Source organism: Balearica regulorum, chromosome Z (genome assembly GCF_011004875.1).
Source record: "Balearica regulorum gibbericeps isolate bBalReg1 chromosome Z, bBalReg1.pri, whole genome shotgun sequence".
Classification (NCBI taxonomy): Eukaryota; Metazoa; Chordata; class Aves; order Gruiformes; family Gruidae; genus Balearica; species Balearica regulorum.
The window spans coordinates 57,217,136-57,244,066 of record NC_046220.1 but is presented as its reverse complement, the minus strand read 5'-3'; the positions used below and the strand labels follow the sequence as shown (position 1 = coordinate 57,244,066).

The 26,931-nt window shown below is 39.2% G+C and overlaps 1 protein-coding gene across 9 annotated transcripts in view; it reads left to right on the top strand.

The window, feature by feature from the left end:
- Positions 1-26,931, top strand: part of SMARCA2 (SWI/SNF related BAF chromatin remodeling complex subunit ATPase 2) — a 122,192-nt gene that overhangs the window by 12,568 nt on the left and 82,693 nt on the right. For all 9 annotated transcript variants that reach the window (XM_075740925.1, XM_075740916.1, XM_075740917.1 and 6 more), the window contains 4 exons: positions 6,436-6,559; positions 20,601-20,930; positions 21,804-21,905; positions 24,191-24,440. In XM_075740925.1, coding sequence (XP_075597040.1) covers positions 6,463-6,559; positions 20,601-20,930; positions 21,804-21,905; positions 24,191-24,440 — 779 coding nt within the window. In that variant the 5' untranslated portion in view covers positions 6,436-6,462. The remainder of the gene's footprint in view (positions 1-6,435; positions 6,560-20,600; positions 20,931-21,803; positions 21,906-24,190; positions 24,441-26,931) is intronic.

Genomic DNA, 26,931 nt, shown 5'->3' with positions numbered 1-26,931 from the left:
TTACTTGAATGTTATTCCATGTAATTAAAACACTGCTAAGCCACCTGCAGTTTAACCAAGTAAAAGTAAATATTTTCTTTCTGCTTAGTGTTATGTAAAGCAGTTTGACTTTCAAGTCATGATGTAACATAACATTTTTTTTTTCCTAATGACATGCAGTAAAGGGGAGAGATTGCACAAAATGTGTGCCAGTTACGCGATTGCTTGTGGGGTACATATCCCATGTATACAACAGGATGTGGTTCTTACTTTTAAAATCCACAAGCTAAGTAGTGAAACACCTTCATTCTATGTTAGATGTTTGACTAGCATATAATAAGTATAATATAATTTACAATACAATATGCATAAAAAATAAAAAATCCAAAATATCTAACAATAGAGAAAACACTGATATAAATTGATATTAATAAATTATAATACCTAAAGTATGTTTACTTAACAACAGTTAATATGAAAATTTAAGACTGCATATTCACTTAGCAACCAGAAAACCCTTCCACAGGAAAAATTACTATTGATTTGCATAACACAGTTTTGACAGAAACAATAAATTAGCTATCTTTCTTAAGTGATATTTAGACTATTGATCAAATTGCCAGGGAAATACAGTTCCAGATTTTACTGAAGTATATCTTGGATGCAAGACAGCTACATTTAAGGAGAAACACTTAGAAGTCTGTCGGGGGGCAAAGGGGGAGGAGCTGCTAAATAGACAAACCATAACAGCCTTGCAGTCTCATGAGATGAAAATACTTGGAAGCTGGGAAGATATAAAAGGAAAGCATTGTTGCATGGTTGCCCTAATCTTAATTTTCCTCTGCATCCACATATGAGCTCCTCTGGAGGCAGAAGATAGGGTAAGATGGTTTTAGTCGAACTGATGCAGCCTTTGGTATGCTCTTATACACCAGCTGGGCCACATGATTTTGACTGCTTAGCTCTTAGTTATGACAACAGTGTATCTATTTAGTTTGCATGGTTCTCACTTGAGGGATGGGAAGAGTACTATGAGCTCTTGGTTTCTCTGCCATTTAAGCGTAACCTGATCCATAATCACTTCTTTTGTGAATTTGTAATGGGGTGTACTGTAAATGATTGCTGGCTGTGGAAAAATTATTATGAAGTCATGGTCAATATTACTGGTTTTGGTGAGAGAAAAAGTGAGTGAGAGAAAAAAGTATTTTCTTACAAAAATAGTATGTTTTACTAAATATATGTTCACTCAGATGTTGTATTAAAACAGAAGGCAAATGGTTTCCCATTTCAAATATTGTGGATCATAGGTCTGTGCACATTAGACATTCTGGGAATCTTAAAATTCAGTTATAGTCCTGGAAGTAATGCCTTTTTATTCAGCAGGCATGTTCTCTGCATTATTTTTTTATATGTACGTTAGTGAAAAAAGAAAGTATTGTTGTCAGCCTTGGACATTCAGCAGAGACCTCGTGTAAAATGGTGTTTTAATGATGTATAGGAATTAACAGAATTGTTGGCCAAGTCCCTACTGCAAGGACAACCACAGTGAGTCTGGTTGTGTATCAGTGATGCATTCAGTTATGCTGTGCAGTTATGTGACAACACATTGCTGTAATTTTTGCTGGTACAGAGGATGCATGGTCTAGAAGAAATCTAGAAAGTTTGATACTCTATCTTAGTCTTTGATTTTAAGAAAGGGGTGAGGGGAGGTGTTTTAAGATTTGGTTTTATTTCTCATTGCCCTACTCTGTTTTGCTTGATAATAAATTAGATGAATTTTTTTCCTAAGTTTAGTCTGGTTTGCCCCTGATAGTGATTGGTGAACAGTGTCTCCCTGTCCTTATCTCGACCCACGAGGCTTTTGTTATACTTTTTCTCCCCTATCTAGTTAAGGAGGGCAGTGACAGAGCGGCTCTGGTGGACATCTGGCCTCCAGCCAGGGTCAACCCACTACAGTCCTTTCTGGCGCCCAATGTGGGGCATGAGGGATTCAAGATAAGGATAGTAGTTGGAAGAGGTAACGGGCAAAACGTGGACTGAACACAGCTAGAGAGCAAAATAATTGTGGTGAACGGACGAGGAGTGGATTGTGTGTGTAAATTGTCATTCGGTGTTGTGATGATGTTACTTTGATTTTGGTGTGAGGAATTTTTTTTTTTTAATTCATGTGATTGGTGTTTGTGAAGTTTGTGTGGTGAATGTGACTTTTAATGATAATTCTTAAATATGTGATTCACAGAGGCGAGGGGTGCAATGTTTTGGGTTTGCGTGGCAAGGTTTTGGTAGCGGGGGGCTACTCGAGTGGCTTCTGCGAAAAGCTGCTAGAAGCTTCCCTGATGTCTGATAGAGCCAATGCCAGCTGGTTGTGCCCAACAGTTGAACATACTGCTTCTCCTGTCCTGAACACTCATTCTGACAGATTGAGCCCAAGTCGTAGCCTGTTCATGAACATCTGGAGGAATGGGGGAAGCTCGTGGAATGGGAGAGTAACATCTATCTGTTAAAGGTCTGGGAAGTAGTAAATGAGAATTAAATACAATGTAATGCTTATAGAATACATATATGTATTAAAGTGTGTGGGACTTGAGCATGACACAAATGGTGTGGAATAAGGGGTGGCGATTGTATTGGGTCTGGCTGAGATGGAGTTAATTCTCCCCACAGCAGCCCTCACAGTGCTGTGCTGTGCATTGGTAGCCAGCAAGGTGTTGATAACACACCAGTGTTTTGGCTACCACTGAGCAGTGCTGGCACACATCAAGGCTGTCTCTCCAACATTTTTTCCCCCCTCAGCAGTAGGCTGGGGTGGGCAAGATCTTGGGAGGGGCAAAGACAGGACAGCTGGCCCACACTGACCAAAGGGATATTCCATACCATATGACATCTGCTCAGCAATAAGAAGCTGAGAGATACGGGGGCATTCTCTTTTTTTGGTTTTTTACAATGTTTGTCTTCTGGAGCAACTGCTATGCGTACTGAAGCCCTGCTTCCTTGGAAGTGGCTGGACATCACCTGCTGATGGGAAGTAGAGAATAAAACTTTTGCTTTTACTTTCTTCCGTGCATGGCCTTTTGCCTTTGCTGTATTAAACTGCCTTTATCTTGACCTACGAGTTTGAGGCTGGTTTTTTCCATCTTATTTTTCTTCCCTCCCTGTCCTGCTGAGGAGGGGAGTGATAGAGCAGCTTGGTGGACACCTGATATCCAGCCGAGGTTAAACCACCATACTGGTCTTTTGTTTGTTTGTTTTTTTAAGAAGGGGAAAGGAAACAAAAAAAAAAGACACCGTAATCTGACAGTTTACCTGGAAATAGGTCAAACTGTGATGCAGTGCTGCTTGTGAGAAGACCTTCATTACTAAATTCAGAGTAGAATCAGTGTAAGCAATATGTTCCTTATGTGTTAGGCATTGTGTAAAGTCTGTAATTCTGCCAAGTCTGTAGGTGTGGGCTTGCATACAGTTGAAGCTAATCCCTCATTATGTTTTCTGGAAGCACTGTTTATATGTCTGGCCTGTTCTATGCTTGTTCTTACTTATGGGGACCAATTAAAAGATTCATGTGTACTCAAAGTTGAGTATGTCTCAACTTCCTGTTTCCCTTCTGTTCTGTTGTATTAAAACAATAAAAAAACCCTACTCCAGTGTGGTAGTAGTGCTTTGTTGGTAGTATACGTTACATTTCTCATGTCAACAATGTCATTGTGGAAGATATCTTTAATAATTTATAAAGGACTGAAGAATTTACAGAAATTACATTGTGTATAATAAGATCCTTTCTGTAATTATTAACCTATTATATAGATTTAAAGTTATCATCTAACCCTGTAACTACACCGTGATTCAAAGAAACTATGTAAAATAATTGTTTTTCAGTTCTTGTAGTCCTCTGCTGAATTGTGTCCCCTATTTTATGGAGTTTTTCCATGAACAGTAGAAATGCTTTTAGGTGAAAAATATTCTTGGAAATACAAGTCTCTTTGCATAAATTAGTGGTACTGTGATCATTAATTTTATTTTCAAAGAAGTTTATTCCATCTTCATAGTTTGTAGCTTTGCTAGCAAAAAAAATGATTAATGAGTTCTACATCTACTAATCTGTTTCTAATGAATTTCACTTTCAGTTTTTCCCAGCATAATTTCTGCAAACACACAGAAGCAAACCCCTTTCTTGCTGTATTTATGCTCCCTTTTATTAGACTTGAAGCATTTCAGTTTGCTACAGGTTTTGGGGTTTTTAAAAAATACTTATCTTACAAAAAACTGTTCTTTTTGTCGATTCTTTCCATAGACTCATTCATTCAAATTATGTTTTCTTGTATGGTCACGTCTTTACCTTTCTGTTCCTGTTTGAGTTTTGTTAAATTCTCTTTGTGAAAGGCCACTTATTTGTTTTCCTCTTCACTGCTGCTCTTTGTTAATGCCAGTGCCTTTCCCCGCCTTCTGTATGCTGGTACTTCTGATGCCCTGCGTATGCATGCTGTATCCCGTTTTAGTCCCATCAGAGCTGCCTGCATTCACAGAGGTTTCACGGTTGCCACCCGTTAGTGCAGCGACACCACAGATGTGTACAGCTGGAGTCCTGACTTCTGGAAGTCAGATCCAGCTTCCTGCACAGTCTCCTCCTCTTGGTGGCCATGATAAAATAGGAATAGACTTGCCATGATAAAATAGGAATAGATCTGGCTTTACGGATGTTTTGGTTTCTGTAGTACTCAGCTCTTGCAGGCAGAATATAAACTGAGTGTTCTCTTCTGCGTTGTTATCTTTCTAAGTATGGACAAAGGGAGAGGGAGGGATCTTCATGCCTCGGAAAAGGGCATTGGGATTTACTTGGTTAGCACAGTGGAACTATTTTTAATGTGTCAGTCATCCATCTTTACATTTCTACTCCATAGCCCAAGTTCTTGTAATCAAAAATAGCTTTTTGAGTAAAGGATACTTTTCTGATCCAGGTTCTTTTCACAAGTGTTCTTATACTGTCATGACAACTAAACGATTTGTTGAAACACAAAAATCCATTTTACTTCTCCTTTACTATAACTTTTCTCCTTTTAACCGATAGTTTCTGATAAGGAGAAATGATGGTGAAATTCTTCAAAAATGCTGATAACCCCCCCCCCCCCCCCCGTATATGTTTAAAGATATTTTAAATCAAATCTGATTATAGCAGTGGAAAGTGGAATATTTATATGAAGGGTCTACAAATTAAAATTTAGAATTATTTTTTCCTTTGTAGAAAGGATGACCTGTGTTTAGTTCTGCTTAAATTGATTCATGTGCCTCAGATTGCTCAAAAAGAAGAAATGTGGCAGTGTCTTTTTCTGTTACTTGATGTTGCTTCTTGCACACTTTTTGTTAACTGCCTATATTTTCCACTGGGATAAGGTTTCTGAACTCTGTTTTTAAAAAGAATTCTCAATAAATAGGTGTGCATTTAGATAAAACAGATCACAAGGTGTTCATTCGTGGTAAGGTTTGCAATAAGCAGTATTTAATGTGCATGCATGCATGCATGTGTTACAGAGATGGACAGAGCTGTGTATTTCTGTAGAGAGAATTAAGTGATGCTAGCCTGTTCATTCCTAATACAAAGCCTTGCAAAGCTCTAAGTTAGAAGCTAATGAGCATAATCTCTTCCCTAGTTAGGGACTTGATATAATTGTTGCTTTCAAGTAAAACATTTTAATTTTCTTAAGACATTTTCCTTCTGATATTACTTTTCCCCCATTTTCAAATTCAGAGTCCTTCAGTTTCTATTATGGAACCTGTAGCAGTGCCCTGCATGCCTTCAGTGTGTTTTTCTGACCCCAAGCTGTCTGCTCTTCAGTCTCTGAAGAAGGCATTTGGATCTATTTTGCATTTTGAGTACCATGGGAACTGTAGTTTTTGAGGAGTGAATGAGGTGACAGGAACTGTAGGGAGCACAAGTGTTGGAGTAGAACTATGTATTCGCTTCCTTGACTGCCTACCCCTCTTTTTGCCTGCAAAGAGGTTACTTCCTGCAATGTCATCTTTGTTTTTGAAGAGAAAAGTGTTTGGGGCATTCCAGTAGAGCAGTAACTGAAAGGGCAAAGTTTGGGCTAAAAATAGCTTGAGCCAAGCCACAGGCTGTACTTTCATAAGTTGGTGTGAATTACACTGCTTTGTAATATGAGGCCAATACAGTTCATGCATTTGTGTTTGGATGCTTTGCCTCCCTGGCAATGCCAAACAATTCATAAGGAGGAAAAAAAAAAAAGCAAAAAGGAAACGGGAGAAAAGCGGTCTAATGGTGCTCTGTGCTTCCTCAAATGTCTGATACCAGGGATAAGCGTTCCCATTGTATTTATTTTGAATGACTGCTAAGAGAAGTTTGTAATCTCTATGTATTTGTTTAGATTTTGAGTTAAAGTCCTTTGGATTTTTATAGTGGATTCCTATACCATCTCTATATAAATACTTATTTTGTTTTCACAGTCCATTGATGGCTTGCACGAAAAAGGAATGGTTGAAGATGTTCACTGTGGCTCTATGAAGAGTATGCGACCTCCTCACCCCGGAATGGGCCCACCTCAGAGTCCAATGGATCAGCATAGCCAAGGTTCATACATACTGTGCATGCTGTATGATTTTGGGGCCCTTTTGTTCCACAGAGAGTCACTTGTTCAACGTAAAAGATTTCCAGTTATTTCCTTTCAGCTTTGTTTGGAAAGACTGAACTGATACCACAGGGCAAGGTGAATAACTTAATGCCCTTGCTTTCTGGAGTGTACATCACTCAAGCTAAGGTTCAAGTATGTGGCTGGGTCAGGTAATTGGACTCAGTCTGTTACAGATTTCAGTTCACATCTCTAAAAAAACCCACCTCGTTCTTTTCTGTCTTGTGTGGCTCTTGTAAATGTAAATGCGTTAGCATATGATTTATTTTAATCCTTTGGTGAAGGGATGGTAAGAGAGAAGAGCCCAAGCAAACCTAGAGAAACCTTTAATATCTATAATGTTTGTCAAGAGCTGGTTAAAGTTCTTGCCAAATTTTTTTATGTGAGAAAATAGAAATTCTTTTTTACTACATTGCCGCATGCCACCTTTGTGTCCTTCAGTTTGCAACGTAAGAGGACGTGCATTCTACAAGCAGCTCAGTATGTTGGAGACTTAACTGTTAACACCTAGTATTAATTAGTTCAGATAAGGTTTGTATATTTCATAATTAATTATATTACAGCAACACCTGAAGAATCTCAGCCTGGTTTGACACACTCTGTACAAATCTATTAAGATATGATCCATGTTTCATGTGTTTACATGTTTATTACATAGTATAAGAGAAATGCTGGAAAGAGAAAATAGGTACAGATCAGCAAAATGACTCAGCCTGAAATGCTTTGTGACTTTTCAGTGGACTGTGACTGAAATCCTGGTCTGTAATTTGTCAGCTGAATCCCTGTCCGGGACCTTGAGCGTTAGAAAGTACTGGTTTTCCGTTACACCTTTCAGTAATAAGTAAAATAGAACTGACTTTACAGGGACAAATTCTCCATCGATTAAAATGTTTCCACTGATTTCAATGAGATGCAAGCATGATCATCTGAGAGCAAAATTTTACCTGACTTTGCATTCAGAGGCACGCTTTTGCTTGTAAAGAACTTGTTCCTTAAAATGAACAGAGCGTTTAGTCTGAAGATGAAGATGGGTCCAAATCAAACATCAGGTGCTCAAAATCATAGAATCATAGAATGGTTTGGATTGGAAGCGACTCTAAAGATCATGTATTTCCAACCTCACTGCCACGTGCAGGGACACCCTCCACTAGACCAGGTTGCCCAAAGCCCCATTCCACCTGACCTTGAACACTTCCACAGATGGGGCATCCACAGCTTCTCTGGACAACCTGTTCCAGTGCCTCACCACCCTCACAGTGAAGAATTTTTTCTTTATATCTAATCTAAATCTGCTCTCTTTTAGTTTAAAACCATTACCCCTTGTCCTGTCACAACTTGGCCTTGTAAACAGTCCCTCTCCAGCTTTCCTGTAGGCCCCTTCAGGTACTGGAAGGCTGCAGTAAGGTCTCCTCAGAGCCTTTTCTTCTCCAGGCTGAACAAGCCCAACTCTTTCAGCGTGTCTTCATGGGAGAGGTGCTCCATCTCTCTGATCAACTTTTTGGCCCTCTTCTGGACTCACTTCAACAGCTCCATGTCTTTCTTGTGGTGGGGCCCCCAGAGCTGGACTCAGTACTCCAGGTAGGGTCTCATGAATGCGGAGTAGAGAGGGAGAATCACCTCCCTTGAGCTGCTGGTCACGCTTCTTTTGATACAGCCCAGGACACGGTTGGCTGTCTGGGCTGCGAGCGTGCATTGCCAGGTCATGTTGAGCTTTTCATCCACCATTTACCCCCAAGTCCTTGTCCTCAGGGCTGCTCTGAATCCGTTCTCCAGCCACCCTGTAGTTGTGCTTGGGATTTCAATGACCCTTGCACTTGGCCTTGTTGAACTTCGTGTGGGCCCACTTGTTGCTCTTGTCCAGGTCCCTCTGGATGGCATCCATTCCCTCCAGTGTGTCAACTGCACCACACAGCTTGGTGTCATTGGCAAACTTGCTGAGGGTGCGCTCAATCCCACTGTCCATGTCACCAACCAGGATGTTAAACAAGAGCATAAGTTGCAAAAATACAAGTAGCTCTGAGTTGTTTTCTTCTTTCCTGTGCTGGCTGAGATCAGACTTCCGGGTTGTGTTGCTCTGCAAAAAGATGATTGTATTAGTAGCAGCTGTGGCAGGCTAAAGACTACAGATCCCAGCTCTTTTTTGCGTATGTCAGCAACTGTTGTAAGGTAAACAGAGAATACTGGAGTTCTAATGTAAGCAAGCTTTTTAGGGAAATAGTTGAAAAAAAACTCCCACACTTTCTAATATTTTAAATACTCTACTTCGCATTATCAAGGAGTGTTTTCAGGTTTCTTTTCCTCTGTGCCTCCTTTTTTTCTTCTTACACAGTCAACTTTTCACAAAAAAATGGCGATGGCACTTGAGGCTGTTCTGATACATGTTGGCGAAAGTCCCATCAACTAACCTTGTACTTTCTCCCCATTAGTGTACATATACAAGATAGAAAACCAGATTTCTTAACAGCCTTTCAACCTATTGGATACTTTCAGTCTGATTTACCACGGGATTAGAGTCCTCTAAGTTAATTTCTACAGATTTTGTGGAAATAGGCAATGTGGTAAAAGAGAGTGAGCTTACCCATGCCCACGCTCGTGGGGAGAGGACAGTATGACTTCTCTGAGAATCCATGGGAAGATTCATGGTAAGTCTTCTAATCCTGACAAAATCTTCAGTTGTGTTTGGTTCATTGTTAGAAACCAAGACTTACTTAAAAGGTTTATTTTCTTGTAGATTCTTGGATGTCTGATAGACGAGTTTACGTTGCAGTTGTGTACAGTTTTTAACAATATTCATGTCAAATAGATATCACACCTCATTAGTTCTAGGTCTATTTTTTTCATGGCTTATTGTTTGTAGACCTCAAATTCAAGTAGATAAATATATGCACTAATTAATTTTATTATTTTTGGATGTTTGGTGTAAAGTAGCTGAAGAAGCTCAAAATCCCAGGGAATGGATGACCCTAAACATCTGCCATTAGTTTGAAAACATAAGCAGAACGCCCATGCTTCACTTAAATGACCTTTAGTCTAGCACTGGTTCTGGGTAAAATAAAAAAATATTGTCTGTCTTTTAATTCCACATAACCTTGTTTATAATTCAGGCCATTGAGAGTAGTTTTGTGGAAGAATCATAGGATGGTTTGGTTTGGAAGGGACCTTTAAGTATATCTAGTCCAACCCCCCTGCACTGAGCAGGGACACTTTCAACTAGAGCAGGTTGCTCAGAGCCCTGTCCAGCCTGACCTTGAATGTTTCCAGGGATGGGGCATCTATGACTTCTCTGGGCAACCTGTTCCAGTGTTTCACCACCCTCATTGTAAAAAATTTCTTCCTTATATGTAGTCTAAATCTACCTTTTTCTAGCTTGAAAGCATTACAGCTTGTCCTGTCACTACAGGCAATAAGCCTCTCTCCATCTTTCTTATAAGCCCCCTTTAGGTACTGAAAGGCTGCAGTGTGGTCTCCCCAGAGCCTTCTCTTCTCCAGGCTGAACAACCCCAACTCTCTCAGCATGTCCTCATAGGAGAGGGGCACCAGCTCTCTGATCATCTTCCTAGCCCTCCTCTGGACTTGCTCCAACTGCTCCATGTCTTTCTTGTGCTGGGGACCCCAGAGCTGGACACAGTACTCCAGGTGGGGTCTCATGAGAGCTGAGTAGATTGGCAGAGTCACCTCCTTCAGCCTGCTGGTCACAGTGGTTTTGATGCAGCCCAGGATACAGTTGGCTTTCTGCAAGTACACATTGCCAGGTCACGTCCAGTTTTTCATCCACCAACACCCCCAAGTCCTTCTCTGCAACGCTACTCTCAATCTCTTCATCCCCCAGTCTGTATTGAACTGGGGTGCGGTGATTAACCCTTGGCTGGGTGCCGGGTGTCTGCCAAGCTGCTCTATCACTCCCCTCCTTAGCAGGACAGGGAGGGGAGAAAAAATAAGATGGAAAAAAGCAACCTCAAACTCGTAGGTCAAGATAAAGGCAGTTTAATACAGCAAAAGCAAAAGGCCATGCACGGAAGAAAGTAAAAGCAAAAGTTTTATTCTCTACTTCCCATCAGCAGGCGATGTCCAGCCACTTCCAAGGAAGCAGGGCTTCAGTACGCATAGCAGTTGCTCCAGAAGACAAACATTGTAAAAAACCCCAAATGCCTCCCCCTATCTCTCAGCTTCTTATTGCTGAGCAGATGTCATATGGTATGGAATATCCCTTTGGTCAGTTTGGGCCAGCTGTCCTGTCTTTGCCCCTCCCAAGATCTTGCCCACCCCAGCCTACTGCTGAAGGCGGGGAGAAATGTTGGAGAGACAGCCTTGATGTGTGCCAGCACTGCTCAGTGATAGCCAAAACACTGGTGTGTTATCAACACCTTGCTGGCTACCAATGCACAGCACAGCACTGTGAGGGCTGCTATGGGGAAAATTAACTCCATCTCAGCCAGACCCAATGTATGGGACTTGCCCCGATCCATGTGCAGGACCCTGCAGTTGGCCCTGTTGACCTTCATGAGGTTCATATGGACCCACTTCTTGAGCTTGTCCAGGTCCCTCTGAATGGCATAAAGTCACCCTTGTCAAACAAATTTACTGTTCTTTTTGTGGAGATCATAAGCTAAATTGATTTATTGAAGTGTAGACAGGTGTGGTACAGTACTTGCTACAGTACAGTATTATAACAACTTTGTTTTAACACACTTGGGTCAGACTTGTCATTATCACAACCCCTTGAGTCCCACGTTGGGCGCCAAAAAAGGACTGACGTGGTTTAGCCCCAGCCGGTAGCTAAGTGCCACGCGCTGCTCGCTCACCCCTCCCCCGGCGGGATGTGGAGGAGAATGGGAAAACAACAGCAAAGCCTTAAGGGTTGGGATAAGGGTGGTTTACTGGGACAGCAAGGGAGAGGGAAAACAATCAACAACAGTGCTGATAACAGTAACAATGGGTGATAACAGAGAACGATTTACCGATCCCACAACCGACTGGACCCTCAACCGGTCCCGGAGCCACACCGAGCCCGCCCCTGCCCGACTAGCCCCCCTTTATGATGAGCATGACGTCACATGGCATGGAATAGCCCCCCGGCCAGCCTGGGTCACCTGTCCTGGCTCCTTGCGAAATTAATTCTATCCTTGCCGGAACCAGACATACAGTCATCAGGAAAATGGATGCTGTCCCATGTATGGCATTTCTTTATGTATCATTGAAGCCAGCAGAACTTTGTCTACCTGATCGAGTTATAAAAGGTGCTTGACTTGGTACTGTATGATATTCTGATTTAGAAGAGAGATAGCACTAAGTGCAATCAATATAACCTATATTAAGTATATTAAGCTAGTTAGATGGCAGATTATAAAACTAACTGTAAATAAAAGATGATCATCCAATTGTGGTTTTTTCTAGTTAGTTTCGTAGGACTCATTTTGGTTCAGTGCTGTTCAATATATTTGTCAGTGATCTGGAAAAAAGTCTAAAATCAGGCTGATAGAATTTGCAGATAGCACAGAGGTTTAGCAGTAAATAACGAACAAGTGGGTTACAAAGGCTGATGAGGATGCTCGGTAGAATGAGCTTATTTGTCCAGCATGGATTTTAGCATGGCCAATGTCATTGTATGTCTAGGAGCAAAGTAGTTTATTGTCTAGGTGATATGAGACTGTATCATACAAAGTAGAAAGGCTGAAAAGAATTCTGAGTATTTTCTCAGACCTGAATGTGTATTGTCATACACAGTGTTTGCAACCATGAGATGGAACATACTACCTGCAAACAGAAGCATATTAATTGAGGAGTTGTATCAGCTTTTCTAATGAATTAGCTAAAGGCTGTGTCGTAGTATTGTATTCCATTCTAGGATCTACAGTTCAGAAAGATGTTGAGAAATGTTTAAGGTAGCATCAAATGTTTGAAGTATCTTTTGTGTGAGGAGGGGCTGAGTGAGCTGAAACTGTATAGTCTGAAAAAGGGCTCGGAAATACCTGGTGGGACAGAGGGACGAAGAGGGAGCCAGACTCTTTGCAGTGATTATCAGTGACAGAAGAGGAGAGAATTGGCATAAGCTGAAACACGTGAAATTCCATCGGCACATAAGAAAACATTATTTTGCTGTAAACGTGGCTGAACAGTACAGTAGGTTGCCCAGAGAAGTTGTCTAGTTGCATCCATGGTGATAGTCAAAATCTGACTGGAAATGTTGCTATGGTAGCTGACTGTGTTTGAAGAGGGGTGGGGCTAGATGATCTTGAGAAGTCCCTTCCAACCTTAACAACCCTGTGATTTTGTGAAATTGTCCCTTATTTAGAAGACAAATAAAGGAATGATTTGAAACTTGGAAGACTTGGGGGTTTGCCTGGAGAATGTTAAACTCCATTTTTTATTCTCTCTGAGAGAGAGTTAAAAGAAGTCTTGACCAGTCTGCACATTCCCAGGTAGTAGAAAGCTTTGTAAATAGATATATCCTTTATATTTTTAAAAAAAAAAGTGCAGTGAATTTTGGTACCTGCAAATTTAAATTAGGTGAATTCAAACTCTATTAAGTATCTGCATCTTACTTAATGAAGATAATTAACCTTTGGGACAAGGATTACCCAGGTATCTGTCATAGGTTTTGTGTCACATGAAATTTAAGTCAACACTGGATTCCTTTCTCATATGTTCCAGAGACTAAAGGGAGAAGATTGTTCAGAGAGTCAGAGTCTTTGGTCTGTTTTAGACAAGTTAGGCAGACTGTTGTAGCCGTAATGGTTCCATATTGCCAGAAATCTGTGAACCTGTAAACAGGCTCCAAGATTCTGAGAACAACTGGTAAGGTAGAGGAGGAGACAAAGTTTTTAATTCTTTGAGAAGGGGAAGATGGATGGTCTTCATAAAATGCTGCCATTCTTAGAGGTCTGAGTAGAGCACTTCTGATAAATGCATAGACAGTGGTCCTTCTGTATGCAGTTTACAGTTGGAACTGATCACAAAATTTCATTTAAATGTTCAATGTTAGCAATATTTTGCAACAATAGCAATCTTTTTAGTAATTTTCTTAAAGAAGAAGGTCTTGCAAAAGAGTGTCTCTAAGTACAAAATTAGGAATTTTTATAAAATAAGTGCTTCCAAATGTGGGTGATAAATTAGAAATCAATTGGCAAACTGCACATGCGGTTGTAGATATAATTTATGTAAATCAAATTTGCAGTTGTGAATGAACAATCTTGAAATAAATACTGCTGAACTTATAAAGAGCAAGTAGATACAGAATTTTGGAAGTAATGATTCTTACAATCTGTATTAAGAAATAAGTAACCGACCTTTTTGAGGTGAGACAACTTACTTTGATGAGCACATTAGAAACATTTGTAAGATAAATCTGCAAGAACTTTGTCATTTTGCTCATAAATGCCTATTCACTGTTTGAATGGCAGTTTCTGTTCTGAGATTTTTGCATTTTTTAACTAACAATAATTACTAAAATAAGGTATGTAAATTTATTACTTAGATTCTGAGATGGTTTTTTTTGGTGGCCAGTGGGATGATAGTCATGCAGAAAGAATCTGTTACTAGCTCAGACAGAACGTCACGTTTTTATTGCAGTCAAACTGCAATAGGATGGTTTTCAGAAGTCTGACATGAATTTATGGGGAAGAATATTCTGAATGGGCATCTTTCTCCTCAACAGTTACTCCTTTCCACTTTTGCTGCCAAATTGAAGAAAGGGTAACATTTCTGAGTATTTCTGGTGACCAATTTTCTTTTCTTGAACTTAACACACAATGATGTCCCTGTTTAGTCTTAATACCTTTCTCTTAATGCTATAAGGTTACATGAAAGGAAAATTCAATGCTCCAACTTAATATTTAGCTGTTTAAATAGTTATCTTACTACACTGAACTGAATTTGAACTGTGTTAGAAACTGCTTTCAGCCTCTGTGAATGAACCGTGCTGAAAACCCCAGTATTGATATGACAAGTATGAAATTTATTGAAAATTGTTAAACTGCTAAACAGAGTTATCCAGAAGATGAAAATTAGTTTTAGATTTGACTTTGTAAGAGGAGTGGGGAGAAATTGCAAAGACAAGCCAAATATTTATGCAAAATAAATATTTTTTATTAGAATTCATAAAAATACATAAATGGACTGAAACGATTTCTGTGTTTTTCTGGAATTTGAAACAATTTAAATGAAGTTACTGTGATACAGCAGTGAAATACAGAGCAATTTGAACAGTTTGGGTGTCTGCTTGCTATTTGTAAGTGGAAACATAGGCGCTGCAGGGATTTAAGGTTCTGGGACTTGATCTGTATATATTTTTAATTATCATGTAGTATTCATTGATAATCTTGTAAAGATTCCATTTAACTGACAGAATTCGCTAGGTTACTGCTACTTCACAATGTTCATTGTCTTTAATGTTATTAAATTAGCTGCACTTTTTTGATTTTTTTCAGAGATGTGTCACCTTATCCATCTTCCTGCCAGCATAAGAACTCTCAATAGTTTATTTCTACAGTCCTAGTTTTAAATGACTTGCACACATGTGGCCTCTCTTGCTCTTGATTGAGAGTTTCACAAGAACAGGTGTTAACCCTGTCCACACTACTGACAGGGAAATGTTATATTTTGCTTACTTAAGAAAGTTTGTAGCCTTGGTCCAACATAAGCGTATTTTCCACTGTATTCCAAGACATTATGCTTTTCTACCATGTATTCTGGGCATGTATTTGATTCCTTATTTTTTTTAAAAAAACTAATTTTAATTGATGGTTGAAGTGATAGTTGACATAAATGAGTTACACAACTAAATTTCTTCAATCCTGTGCATATCTTCCTAGTAGAAAAATTCTCTTACAGTCACATTTTTGAGTAAAAATATACCCTTGCTATCAGTTTTAGTAGAAAGATTTGACGTGTATGTCCTCAGACACTTTCATCATTTAAGTGTTCTTAATTTTTACTGGGCAGTTAAGACCTCTGTTGAATATTCCGGGGTTTGGACTGGTAAAACCTTGACTCTTTCTATCTACTATTTGTTACCAGGCTTTAGAATTCGTATGTGTTCTCCTCTGTTTAATAATAGCATTAAAAGTGGAGAATAAAGATCTCTCAATTTTTAGCTCTCTGGTTCTTCAGCTTTAAAACAGATGAGGAAGATGTTCTTTGCTTTTGTTAAGTGAAGTGAAATTAAAAGCAATTAGACCAGAAACTTTATACAATCTGCCCTCCAAAAAAACTTGTGTTTGGTAAAGTGTTAGAACTAGGTTTTCTTCCAGTGTCAACACTGTAAAGAATACACATTGTTTATGATATGTTGTGATATATTTCTGTTGAACAAGTTGATACCAAAGTGATATGAAAAGAATGTTACTAATTATGCATACAGTTAAGAAAGCCGTGCTTTTTAGCTGCTGAAAACTTGAGAAGGATTTCTGATATAGCCTCTTCTACTACCCATTGAAGGATTATGGAGAAGACAGAACCAGACTATCCTCAGAGGTGCATAGCAAAAGCACAAAAAAGTAACAGTCACAAGTTATGTAAGTGAAATTCTGATGGGACGTAAGGGAAAGAAAATTTACCATGAGAGTGATTAAGAATCACCATCATTGAAGATTTTCAGAACTTACCTAGATAAGAGCTGGAAAAACCTGATAAAGCTTTGGAGTTACCACAGCTTTAAATGATGGGTTGGGATGTTTGCCTTCCCTTTCCTGGTGTTGGGTGTCTTCTCTATATATTTTTCAATACTAAAGGTTATCTGTTGTCCATTGCCAGTGCATAGAATTATTCTGTTGCGAGTGTTCTGCTACCCTTACAGAATCATAGAATCATAGAATGGTTTAGGTCATCTAGTTCCAACCCCCCTACTAGACACCCTCCACTAGACCAGGTTGCCCAAAGCCCCATTCAGCCTGGCCTTGAACACTTCCACAGATGGGGCATCCACAGCTTCTCTGGACAACCTGTTCCAGTGCCTCACCACCCTCACAGTGAAGAATTTTTTCTTTATATCTAATCTAAATCTGCTCTCTTTTAGTTTAAAACCATTACCCCTTGTCCTGTCACAACTTGGCCTTGTAAACAGTCCCTCTCCAGCTTTCCTGTAGGCCCCTTCAGGTACTGGAAGGCTGCAGTAAGGTCTCCTCAGAGCCTTTTCTTCTCCAGGCTGAACAAGCCCAACTCTTTCAGCGTGTCTTCATGGGAGAGGTGCTCCATCTCTCTGATCAACTTTTTGGCCCTCTTCTGGACTCACTTCAACAGCTCCATGTCTTTCTTGTGGTGGGGCCCCCAGAGCTGGACTCAGTACTCCAGGTAGGGTCTCATGAATGCGGAGTAGAGAGGGAGAACCACCTCCCTTGAGCTGCTGGTCACGCTTCTTTTGATACAGCCCAGGACACGGTTGGCTGTCTGGGCTGCGAGCGTGCATTGCCAGGTCATGTTGAGCTTTTCATCCACCATTTACCCCCAAGTCCTTGTCCTCAGGGCTGCTCTGAATCCGTTCTCCAGCCACCCTGTAGTTGTGCTTGGGATTTCAATGACCCTTGTGCAGGACCTTGTACTTGGCCTTGTTGAACTTCATGCAGTTTGCACGGTTCCCTCTGGATGGCATCCATTCCCTCCAGTGTGTCTACCGCTCCACACAGCTTGGTGTTGTTGGCAAACCTGCTGAGGGTGCACTTGATCCCACTGTCCATGTCACTGACAAGCATGTTAAACAGTGCCAGTCCCAATACTGACCTCAGAGGAACGTCACTCATCACTGGTCTCCAGTTGGACATTGAGCCATTGACCACAACTCTTTGAGTGCAACCATCCGGCCAATTCCTTATCCATCACGTAGTCCATCCATTCAATCCATGTCTTTCCAATTTAGAGACAAGGATGTCATGCGGGATAGTGTAGAAGGCCATGAAATTTGTCAGGCATGATTTGCCCTTAGTGAAGGCATGTTGGCTGTCACCAGTCACCTCCTTATTTTCCATGTGCCTGAGCCTAGTTTCCAGGAGGATCTGCTCCATGAACGCTGCTCATTTACAACCTTTATTGTAGAATATTTTCATTATTATTCAGTGCTTTTGCCCTCTTCCATTTTGAAGGTTAAATTTATCAGAATTGTTTATGCAGAATATAAAACAAAATTTTCTGTGGAAAATCTGGAGGAAGGGGTACTTGGCAGTTCAGCAAGTAACAACTAAAAAGCAAGGTATTTAAAAACCTGCTGAATAAGTATTTTGGAAATTCAGGTGTGCCATGGAAGCATGCATTTGAAGTGCTTCATAGAAGATGAAATTGTGTTTATAAAGTTCAAAAAGGTGTCTGTCTTTGCCTGTATACTAAACATTCATATGGACTGTTTCTTTAACATTTTTCTTTTATGACAGTATAATACACAGGTATTTTTGGAGGGCAGATTGTTTAAACTCAATCTTCGTGAGTCTTCATGTTTCCTTATTCAGAGCCCATGTGTGCATGCTCACCTGTATTAATGTGTAATAAGATAGGAAAAAAGCAAGTGGTAAAGAGGCTTTATTAGGACAGGCTTGTGACTGTGTGTATTGTCACACTGCTGAATCTTCTGACAGTTTTAAAATTTGAAAAGGAAAATTTCCATATAGCATTACAAAATTTGGGTTCTGTAAATGCCACATTTTAGAACCTTTACAAGAAGTTTGGAAGGCTTTTGTTCTTTCCTGAGATATTTTGTTGGAATTGTGTTTTCATTCTTACTCTCATCAAGCCTAGCCAAGAACCCTAATGCATAGGACTTTGAGGGAGAGAGAAAGTGTAAGTAATACATATCCAGAAATCTCAAAAAAATGCCCACTTCTAAAAACTCCTCTCTGCAAAGTCACAGACTTGCAGCTGGAACTGTCAGGACTGAAAACAAGTGCTCAATATCTTACATCACAGTTTTAGATTTTTATAGTCCAGATGGATTTCAAGATCCTGGGTCTGAAATCTGTCAGTGATTAAGGAATATATAACTTGGACAATGCAACTTGAGGGGGAAAGAAACATTTCTTTGAAAGGCGGTTTTGAAAACAATGTAATTGGAAGTAGGTGCTATTTAAAGTAAATTCTGAGATTTAGAAAAGTATAGTAATGGATAAACATTGCAATAAACCCTATTTTATAGTATAAAACAATAATGCAGTTGTATATTTTGTTTTTTGTTGTGGCATAGTGGTGGTTCATTTAAAGCAATGTGGTCAGCAAGAGGAATTTGTAGCTTCCTCTCTTTTCGTAAAAAAAAAAAAAAAAGTTGAGACAAAAGTAAGTTAGTGGAAAGAGTTGAATATTTAGAGTAAACTTGAGGCTATTTATCATAGCTTTTATCACCACCAGTGGATGTATAGACAATTTTTGTATTGACCTAATAAATAACGTCAGTAATTTTAACTTTTTAAGGTCTCTTTCTCACTTTCCTTGAACTCCTCACCTCACTTCCCTATTTTCCTGTTGAACTGCTTTTTTTTTCTCATTTACCCATGAATCATCTTCCTTTCTGTCTTATCTGGTCTTTTCCCATCACAAAACCATTTTTCCCTACTAAACTTGTGCCTCATTCTCCTTTTTTTAAGAAGAGCTGAAACCCTCTCTTCCTTGTTCTTTATCTGAGGCATTTACAACCTTTACTTTATTGAAGAATATTTTTATCCCACAACCTCAGCATTGATGGACTTTCAATTCTTTAGTACTCTTCAACTATCCACTTGTGGAAGATGTAGTGACTTACAACTGCTGTCATCTCAGAAAAGTTGAAACTACTCTGAGATTTTGCCTATGTTGCAAGGCCCAGTAAGAACAGTGAAGCTAAAGAGAGGGCAAAATTACCTTCTCTGTGATCTGGACTATGTATAGATGAAATAGATGTAATTTCACTTTAAAGTGTCAGGAAGAGTGGAGGAGGAGTAGATTTGGTGTCACAGAATCACGAACAGTGGCATGGTCTTTGGAGTTCAGTGATCCATGGCTTGCTAAAGAATATGGTAGTGAGCCAGAAGATTTCTTGATTTATTTTAAAGGTTTTTTAGGCTTTTCAAAATGGTAAGAACATTATTTCTGCTCCACCATGCCAGAGTGAAGTGGGTAAATACCGTTACCTCTTTTCACTCTTGGTGGACATCTTTAAAATCTAGCTGACTGTTGTACATTGCCTGAAGGATTGCTCTTCATATTTTTTCTCTGACATGCTAAGTATTTTTGGAAATCTCACCAAAAATCTATGCCATCTCTTTTCATTGATGTATTGTGAAGCTCAAGGAAGTCTTTATTAAGTGTTGTTAAAATTCAGACTTAAACTTGCATTTGCAAGTGCTCTAAGATACGAGCACTGTTCGCTTCGAAACTGTGCTTGCTTTCCTGGAATTTCATAGACTAATAGTCTTCAGCAGCTTCTTCAGAAGGTGATTTCTATTCTTGCAATTGATGTTCCAAGTTCTTGAGCATCCAAGATGGTAAAAGGTATTGAATGTTCTTTGTCTGGCTCAAACTTTAATCTATATAAATTACAGAGCAATTGTACAGAACTTTGATACCATCTGGTTCTATTTCTGTACGTTGTTAGGTTTTGGCAAAGAGGGCCTGTATCAGTGAACAGGTATTCCTTGACATGTGTGCATCAAAAGAAATTTATAATATTAAGCTGTAAAGTAGGCAGACTTCACTGCATGAGTTTCGCAATGAAATATTTGTCCAACATGCTAGTGAAACAGTACCACACCCTGATGCTTCTGTATTGTATTTCATATTTTAGTTTGAGGTATTCCAAATGTGAGGGTAATTGTTATTGACTATATAATCATAGTTCTTCTCAAAGAATAGCTCATGAGACTATGTGGATATCCCAGGAAACTTTAGATTGTACTTTTTTTCTTGTAGAAAATACAACAGCTATCCTGATTTGAGAGAGACATTTTTATAGTCTATGTACTGTTAAAGAAATTTGATGGAATTTAGATTTGACTAACCAGAGGGGTAAGTTTGTGATCCTGTTACCTGTTCCAGGTTATATGTCTCCACACCCATCTCCACTAGGAGCACCAGAGCATGTGTCCAGTCCCATGTCTGGAGGAGGTCCAACTCCACCTCAGATGACTTCCAGCCAGCCAGGACCCATTATACCAGGAGACCCACAAGTTATGAATCAACCTAACAGAGGTCCTTCCCCTTTCAGCCCTGTACAGCTGCATCAGCTACGGGCTCAGATACTGGCATACAAAATGTTAGCTAGAGGTCAGCCTTTACCAGAAAACCTCCAGCTTGCTGTTCAGGGCAAGAGGACCCTGCCTGGCATTCAGCAGCAGCAGCCTCCCAGTGCCTTCAACAGACAGCCTGGTAAGTGAATCTAGGCCTTGTGTCATTGTGCAGGAAATTCTTAGAGATCTACCTGTGGAAAATTAAGAAACAGGTGTCATGCAGGGCTACAATTTGGAACTGTATTTTGGGATCTAAGTGAACAGCAGCCTTTGGTTTTAAGCTCGAGCAAGTGCATAAAACACATCTATTATTAATAGGATATTGTAAAAACTGAAATAGAAGTGACTTCACTGTACAGTACTGTGTCTATCCTGATTATGCTTCACATTTTTTGAATGTTAATTATACTTTACTGATCGCAATTTTACTGTTTTTCTTAGAGTGAATTTTCAGTCTCCTGTTGCTATGCAGAAAAATAGATAAAAAAGTCTGGAGCAAGTTGACTGATTATTTAGGTTGTTCAAAGTAAAACAAACGATGTATGGTGTGCTGTCAAGTGCAAAATGTAAGGAAAAGAAAGTGTGGTTGGTTGGTTTGTTTTTTTTTTTCTCCTCATGACAATAGTGCAGTAAGCAAGCACATTTTGGTCCTAAGAAAACTGTGTTACATTAAACGCCCAGCACCTGTTAGTTTCTGAACACTTCCATTACTGAGTTTGCATTAGAAATCAAGGGTTAAGATGATACTATTTTCTTTTTAGTAATGATTTTTATAATTTCACTGGTAACTTCATTTCAGTGGATATGGCTTTGCTGCTGAGTGAGGGGGTTTTTCTTAGGACATTTGATTTTAATATGCTCCTTTACATGAATTTTTCCTACTTAAATCCATATTTAATAAAGAAAAATACTACTTGCCTGAATAGACTAGCATGCTAGAAAGCAGTATGATTTTTGAATACTTGAAAGTGCTTTGTATCTTAATAAGTTTCTTTCCTCTGTCAAATTGCAGGTATTGGGTTGCATACAATGAGTGGTGCTGCAACTGGACCGGGGCCTGCTCCAGCGGTGCCTGGACATACAACTGCCATTACCCCTAAAACTTGGACTGAAGGTATACTGGAGTATAATGCTAATTTTATGTCATGTACAGAGCTACGATTAAACAGTGTGGGTAGAGTTTGGGGAAAAGATGCAGGGAAAAAGGGAAGATAAAATGGCATGCAGAAAAATAGTGTAATCTTACTGGGCCTAGGACTTGATTCAAGGAGAGTGTAACCATTTATTCATCCATGAATGACTTGACCACATGAAGTTACTGCAATTGTTAGGGAGCCTGAACTTGAAGCACCTTTTTACAATCAGAATGAAATAGGTAAGCTGCTTGAGAGACACCCGTAAAATCTGCTTAATAAGTTGTGTTCTGAATGTGCATAATTGCAGCAAGCTTGTTTTCAACTATAGTCTTTGCTACTGTGAACAAAAGTTTTCAAACCATGGTAAAATTAGACTGCCTTGTTTTTTTTTTTAATTGGATTGCTTTGAAAGTTCAGTGTAGTCCGTGAGATCTGGTGAACAGTGTAACTTTTTTCCCCCTGTGTGATAATCAGGTTTTGAACCAAATCCTTCAGATTTGGGTTTACAGGCTGATTTTATTGTTGTAAAGTGGAGCGGAAGAAGTATTGTATTGGAAAGAATTAGAAATCCCTAGTAATATATATTGTTGGAAGTTTTGAGGGTTTTTTAGAGAAACTTGAAAATAAATACAGTATCGCATGCAGGCTTGCAAATAACATAGGCTTCTCATATGGTGGAGATGTTATGCTATATTGTTGCTTGTGGGTAAATCTGGGGACAGTGATGACTCTGTGACAGTTGATGTCATAAAAAATTCTCTGTCATTGGTCAGCTACTTAGGACAAAATAAAAAGAAAACGAAATGCTAGTATATAATAGAATTCCTTTTCTTGGAATACTCCCAATGAATAATTACAATTTGAGTAGGATAATAAAGAGGGGCAAAGGTGTTTCTTAAGAGGTTATATGTATGAGTTTACCAGGCACTGTGCCTTCTAGCTCAAGTGCTGCTACTAAAAAAATGCTGGCAGGTATACAGAATTGCTAGATGGATAGTTTTATCTAAATAATCCAGTATGTCATAATAATACATCTGTCCTGTTTAACTGTAAGCTGTGTACTATTTTGTCTTTTTTCATTGCTGTTTTTTTTATAAGAGAAAACTTGTTTGTCATAGCTATATCTGTTTTATTTGATGTATTTTTAAAGATTGTGCTTATTTCTTTAAATTTATTTTTCATTCATTATGCAGTTGTTCATGGTAGTGTCTGTTTTACAGCTCAGTTTGCATGATTCCCTGAAAACTGAGACTACACAGAGGCTTTTGCTATTCTTGCTTTCTTTCCTTATTTTGTATAAGCTGAAATGCAGTGTTGCTAAATACAGAATTTACAGCTCATGGTCAAGCTCCTTTTCTGGAGTTTGATGCAGATGTTTGAATGACAAATGGTGATCTCTGAAGGCATCTTTTTATCTAGATTTCAGGATATTGGGTTTGAATTAAGGTTGATTGCAAGATTGCAGGGGTACTTTGTAGTTCTTTTTCCTAGCATTATATTAACTATGACTCCTCAGACAATTAAGTTACGTACATCTTTATTGTTGCAATGCCCGTTGTCAGTGACAATTTTTGAACAACTGAATGCATGGGTGACTTGTCGTAATGGCATACTGAAATCTATGACCCTTAGTGTCTATAAATGGCAGGTACTATTTTCATGTTAACTGAGGTTAATTTTCAAGATTGTTAGAATGCCATAAGAAAAAAACAGTAATCAAATTCCTGGTATTTTAAATACTTAAATATAACTCATAGGAGATTGTAACAACACAAAGGCTATTTATACATGACAGGTACTTCTAAGTACATTTGTAGAAATTTTAATATGGCTGTTTAGTTCTGAAAGAGCTCTAAAACCAGACCTGCTTGTGCTTGTTGTCAGGTTGTGATTATAGATGCCTTTTAAGTGGTACAAGGATAGTGAACAAAAGGCAGAATTAGGTCCTACATTTGCACGAAATCAGTTCTCCAGCTGTTTTACTTCTTCTAACACTAGAATTAAAAGTCAGCAGGAATGGGGAAGGAAATGGCATGTGTCATAAAGTTTCAGGTGTTTTGTTTTTCTTTGGACCACTTCCTGCAATGTATGGTATACTTGCACTTTCATATGTTTATTCAAATACAGACTGTAGTATATCTCAGTGTACTTTTTCTGGTAATGTTGAATGTTTACCTTAGCTTCACATTCTGTCATCAGAAACCGCCTTGATTTTCTCCCCGCGTTCCATATTTCATATGAATAAGTACTTTTTATGATGCAGGCCAAACCCCAGATATGAGTGTCTCCAACGCGCAGCAGAAGCTTCCAGCACCTCCCCCCAGTGGGAGGCCTTCTCCTGCCCCCCCTGCTGCCCAGCCTGCTGCCGCCTTGCCTGGGCCGTCTGTACCACAGCCACCGCCTGGACAGCCTTCGCCCATTGTTCAGCTGCAGCAAAAGCAGAATCGCATCAGCCCTATCCAGAAGCCACAAGGACTGGATCCTGTTGAAATACTCCAAGAACGTGAATATAGGTAAAAGTGAATAACAAGATTCAAGTGCATGTGCAGACTGTTGTTTTTCACTTTCTCAACTGAAACACCTTGCAATCAACTTCTGCAGTGACAACAGTAAAACCTGAGTTTCCAGAGAGAGACCATGTCAAAGAGAAGTACAGAAACAACAATCCAAACAATGACTTAGTTCTACCCCAAGTTATGAACTAGTAAAGCTTACTGGCAGTGTCACTGCAAACCAAGTAAGTTTAAAACAGGCTCAAGCACTTTTCTGAGTTAGTGTATTACTTGGATGCTGCAAATGCCGAAAGTTAGGAAATCAAAATCCTCGTAATCTAGAGAGAAACCAGTTCAGTGCAGAAAGTTTTCAGAATTATAAGCAAAAGGGAAGTTCGAAGAGAACAGTGGACGTCAAAAGGCTGATGAGTTAGTGGCCACAGCAAAACCAGATTTTATTAGCGATGATGGGGTTGGTGGCATTACCAAAGAGCAGAAAGAATATTGAGGAGGTCACAGGCAAGATTAAAAAAAGATGTTACCAGGAAGCATCATCTTTAAAAGTTGCCTCCTGACTGCCCTAATTAGATGATGAATTATATTAATTATGAAGTATAGAGGATGAAATTTCTTGTGGATTTAGAGAGAGACTTCTTCCCTCTTCCCATCAACAAGTTATTAAACAGTTGACCTTGAGAATCTGCCAGGCAAAAGGATCTTGACCTGCACCTAAAATATGTTCCTGAGCATTACCAGTCAGAGGGAGGAAACTGCACTTAGCATATTTGCTTGTTTTGGACTGATGATGTATCTTCCAGTTACTGTATCAATGAGTTTGTAGTGGAAGGTAGCCAAAAGGGATGGTGATCTCACTGAAGACTGGTTTAATGACGTTAGCTTTCTGAAGGTAAAACACTATGAAGTGTTTTAGGATGTGGTGCCATGTCCAGAATTCAGGCCTTGATCCCAGAAAAGCTCTTACTTTTTGCATAAGATAATTTATTGGCATGTTGTTGCAGTCATTCTGTCAGTCTTACCCTTTTTACCTTAGGACTGAATGACCATACCTGTTTCAGCATGAGCGATCACTATTTTCTAACATCTTTTTCAGAAAGCTTGTAGAACACACCATTATATGGTTTCACAGTTGCTCTGGGTGGAGAATTGTAGCACTAACTTGAGCGAAGAATGGCGTGGCCAGTGTAATGTAACCTTTTCTCTATCAGTTAACCTCAAATTGTTACTCCTCCTGTCTTTCCAGTGCTGCTCCATTGCAGCATTTCTGCCAAAGTATTATGTCTTAGTATGCATAAATGGAGGAAAATGGGGAGTGACAAAATAATGGTGTTGCATTTACTAATGTGGAGAACCAGTTGCAGATACAGCATATCCATTAGGTTCTAAATACCCTGATCTTCTTGTCAGAGTAGGTGAGGTGGAAGTTTGATAGGAATTTGGGAGCAGAGGATTTTATTTTTTATTTTTTACAGTAGCATATAGATAATGATCCAAGCTGTTGCACTGTTGAACACTGCTGGGATTTGGTTTTCTTTGTGTATCAGAATGCTTAGAACTTCCAGAAGTCTTTTCATTGTTTAAAACTCTATAAGTAACATTAGACAAAAACTTTGAAAAAAGCAGTTTAACAGCTTTTGTGCTTTGGACAATGCAAGACTTAGCTTTAGTACAGGCAAGTTTAGTAAAGAAACATGATGTATTCAGACTTTCTTCATAAAAAGGGAATAGAAAAAAGCCAATATAAACATTTGTATACTGAAACTAGTGAAGTCAGTGAAAGCTCTATGACATGGTTGTCTCTTGTGATCTCTCAGTAGTTAACTTTTTTTAATAAAAAAAAAAGGGGCATTATACTTTGAAATACTTGGAAAACTCTTTGAATTACTCATGTTCATGAAAACACAGAATTATCACGTGGGTATTTTAAGGATTTATGTTTCAAACCTATAGATAGACCCAAAAGGTGAAATGTTGGTATACTGCCTTATAGTGGGAAAGTGTGAACTTTGAATCTGATTAAGTTAGGAATTCTTAAAAACTACAGATTAGGTTTACTTAGTGACTGTACTGGTTTTGGCTGGGACAGAGTTAAATTTCTTCATAGCTGCTAGTATTATGGGGCTATGTTTTGGATTTGTGCTGAAAACAATTTTGGTAATATGGGGATGTTTTAGTTCTTGCTGAGCAGTGCTTACACGAAGTCAAGGCCTTTGCTGCTTCTCACCCCACCTCACCAGTGAGTAGGCTGGGGATGCACAAGGAGCTGGGAGGGGACACAGCTGGGACAGCTGACCCCAACTGACCAAAGGGATATTCCATACTGCATGTCATCGTCATGCTCAGCAATAAAACTGGGAGGGAGTTTGACGGGCCTGCTGCTCTAGGGCTGGCTGGGCATTGATCGGTTGGTAGTAAGCAATTGTTTTCATTTGCATCACTTGTATTTCTTGGGTTTTATTTTTCTCTTTGTTATTTTCTTCTCTCTTTTCCTTAC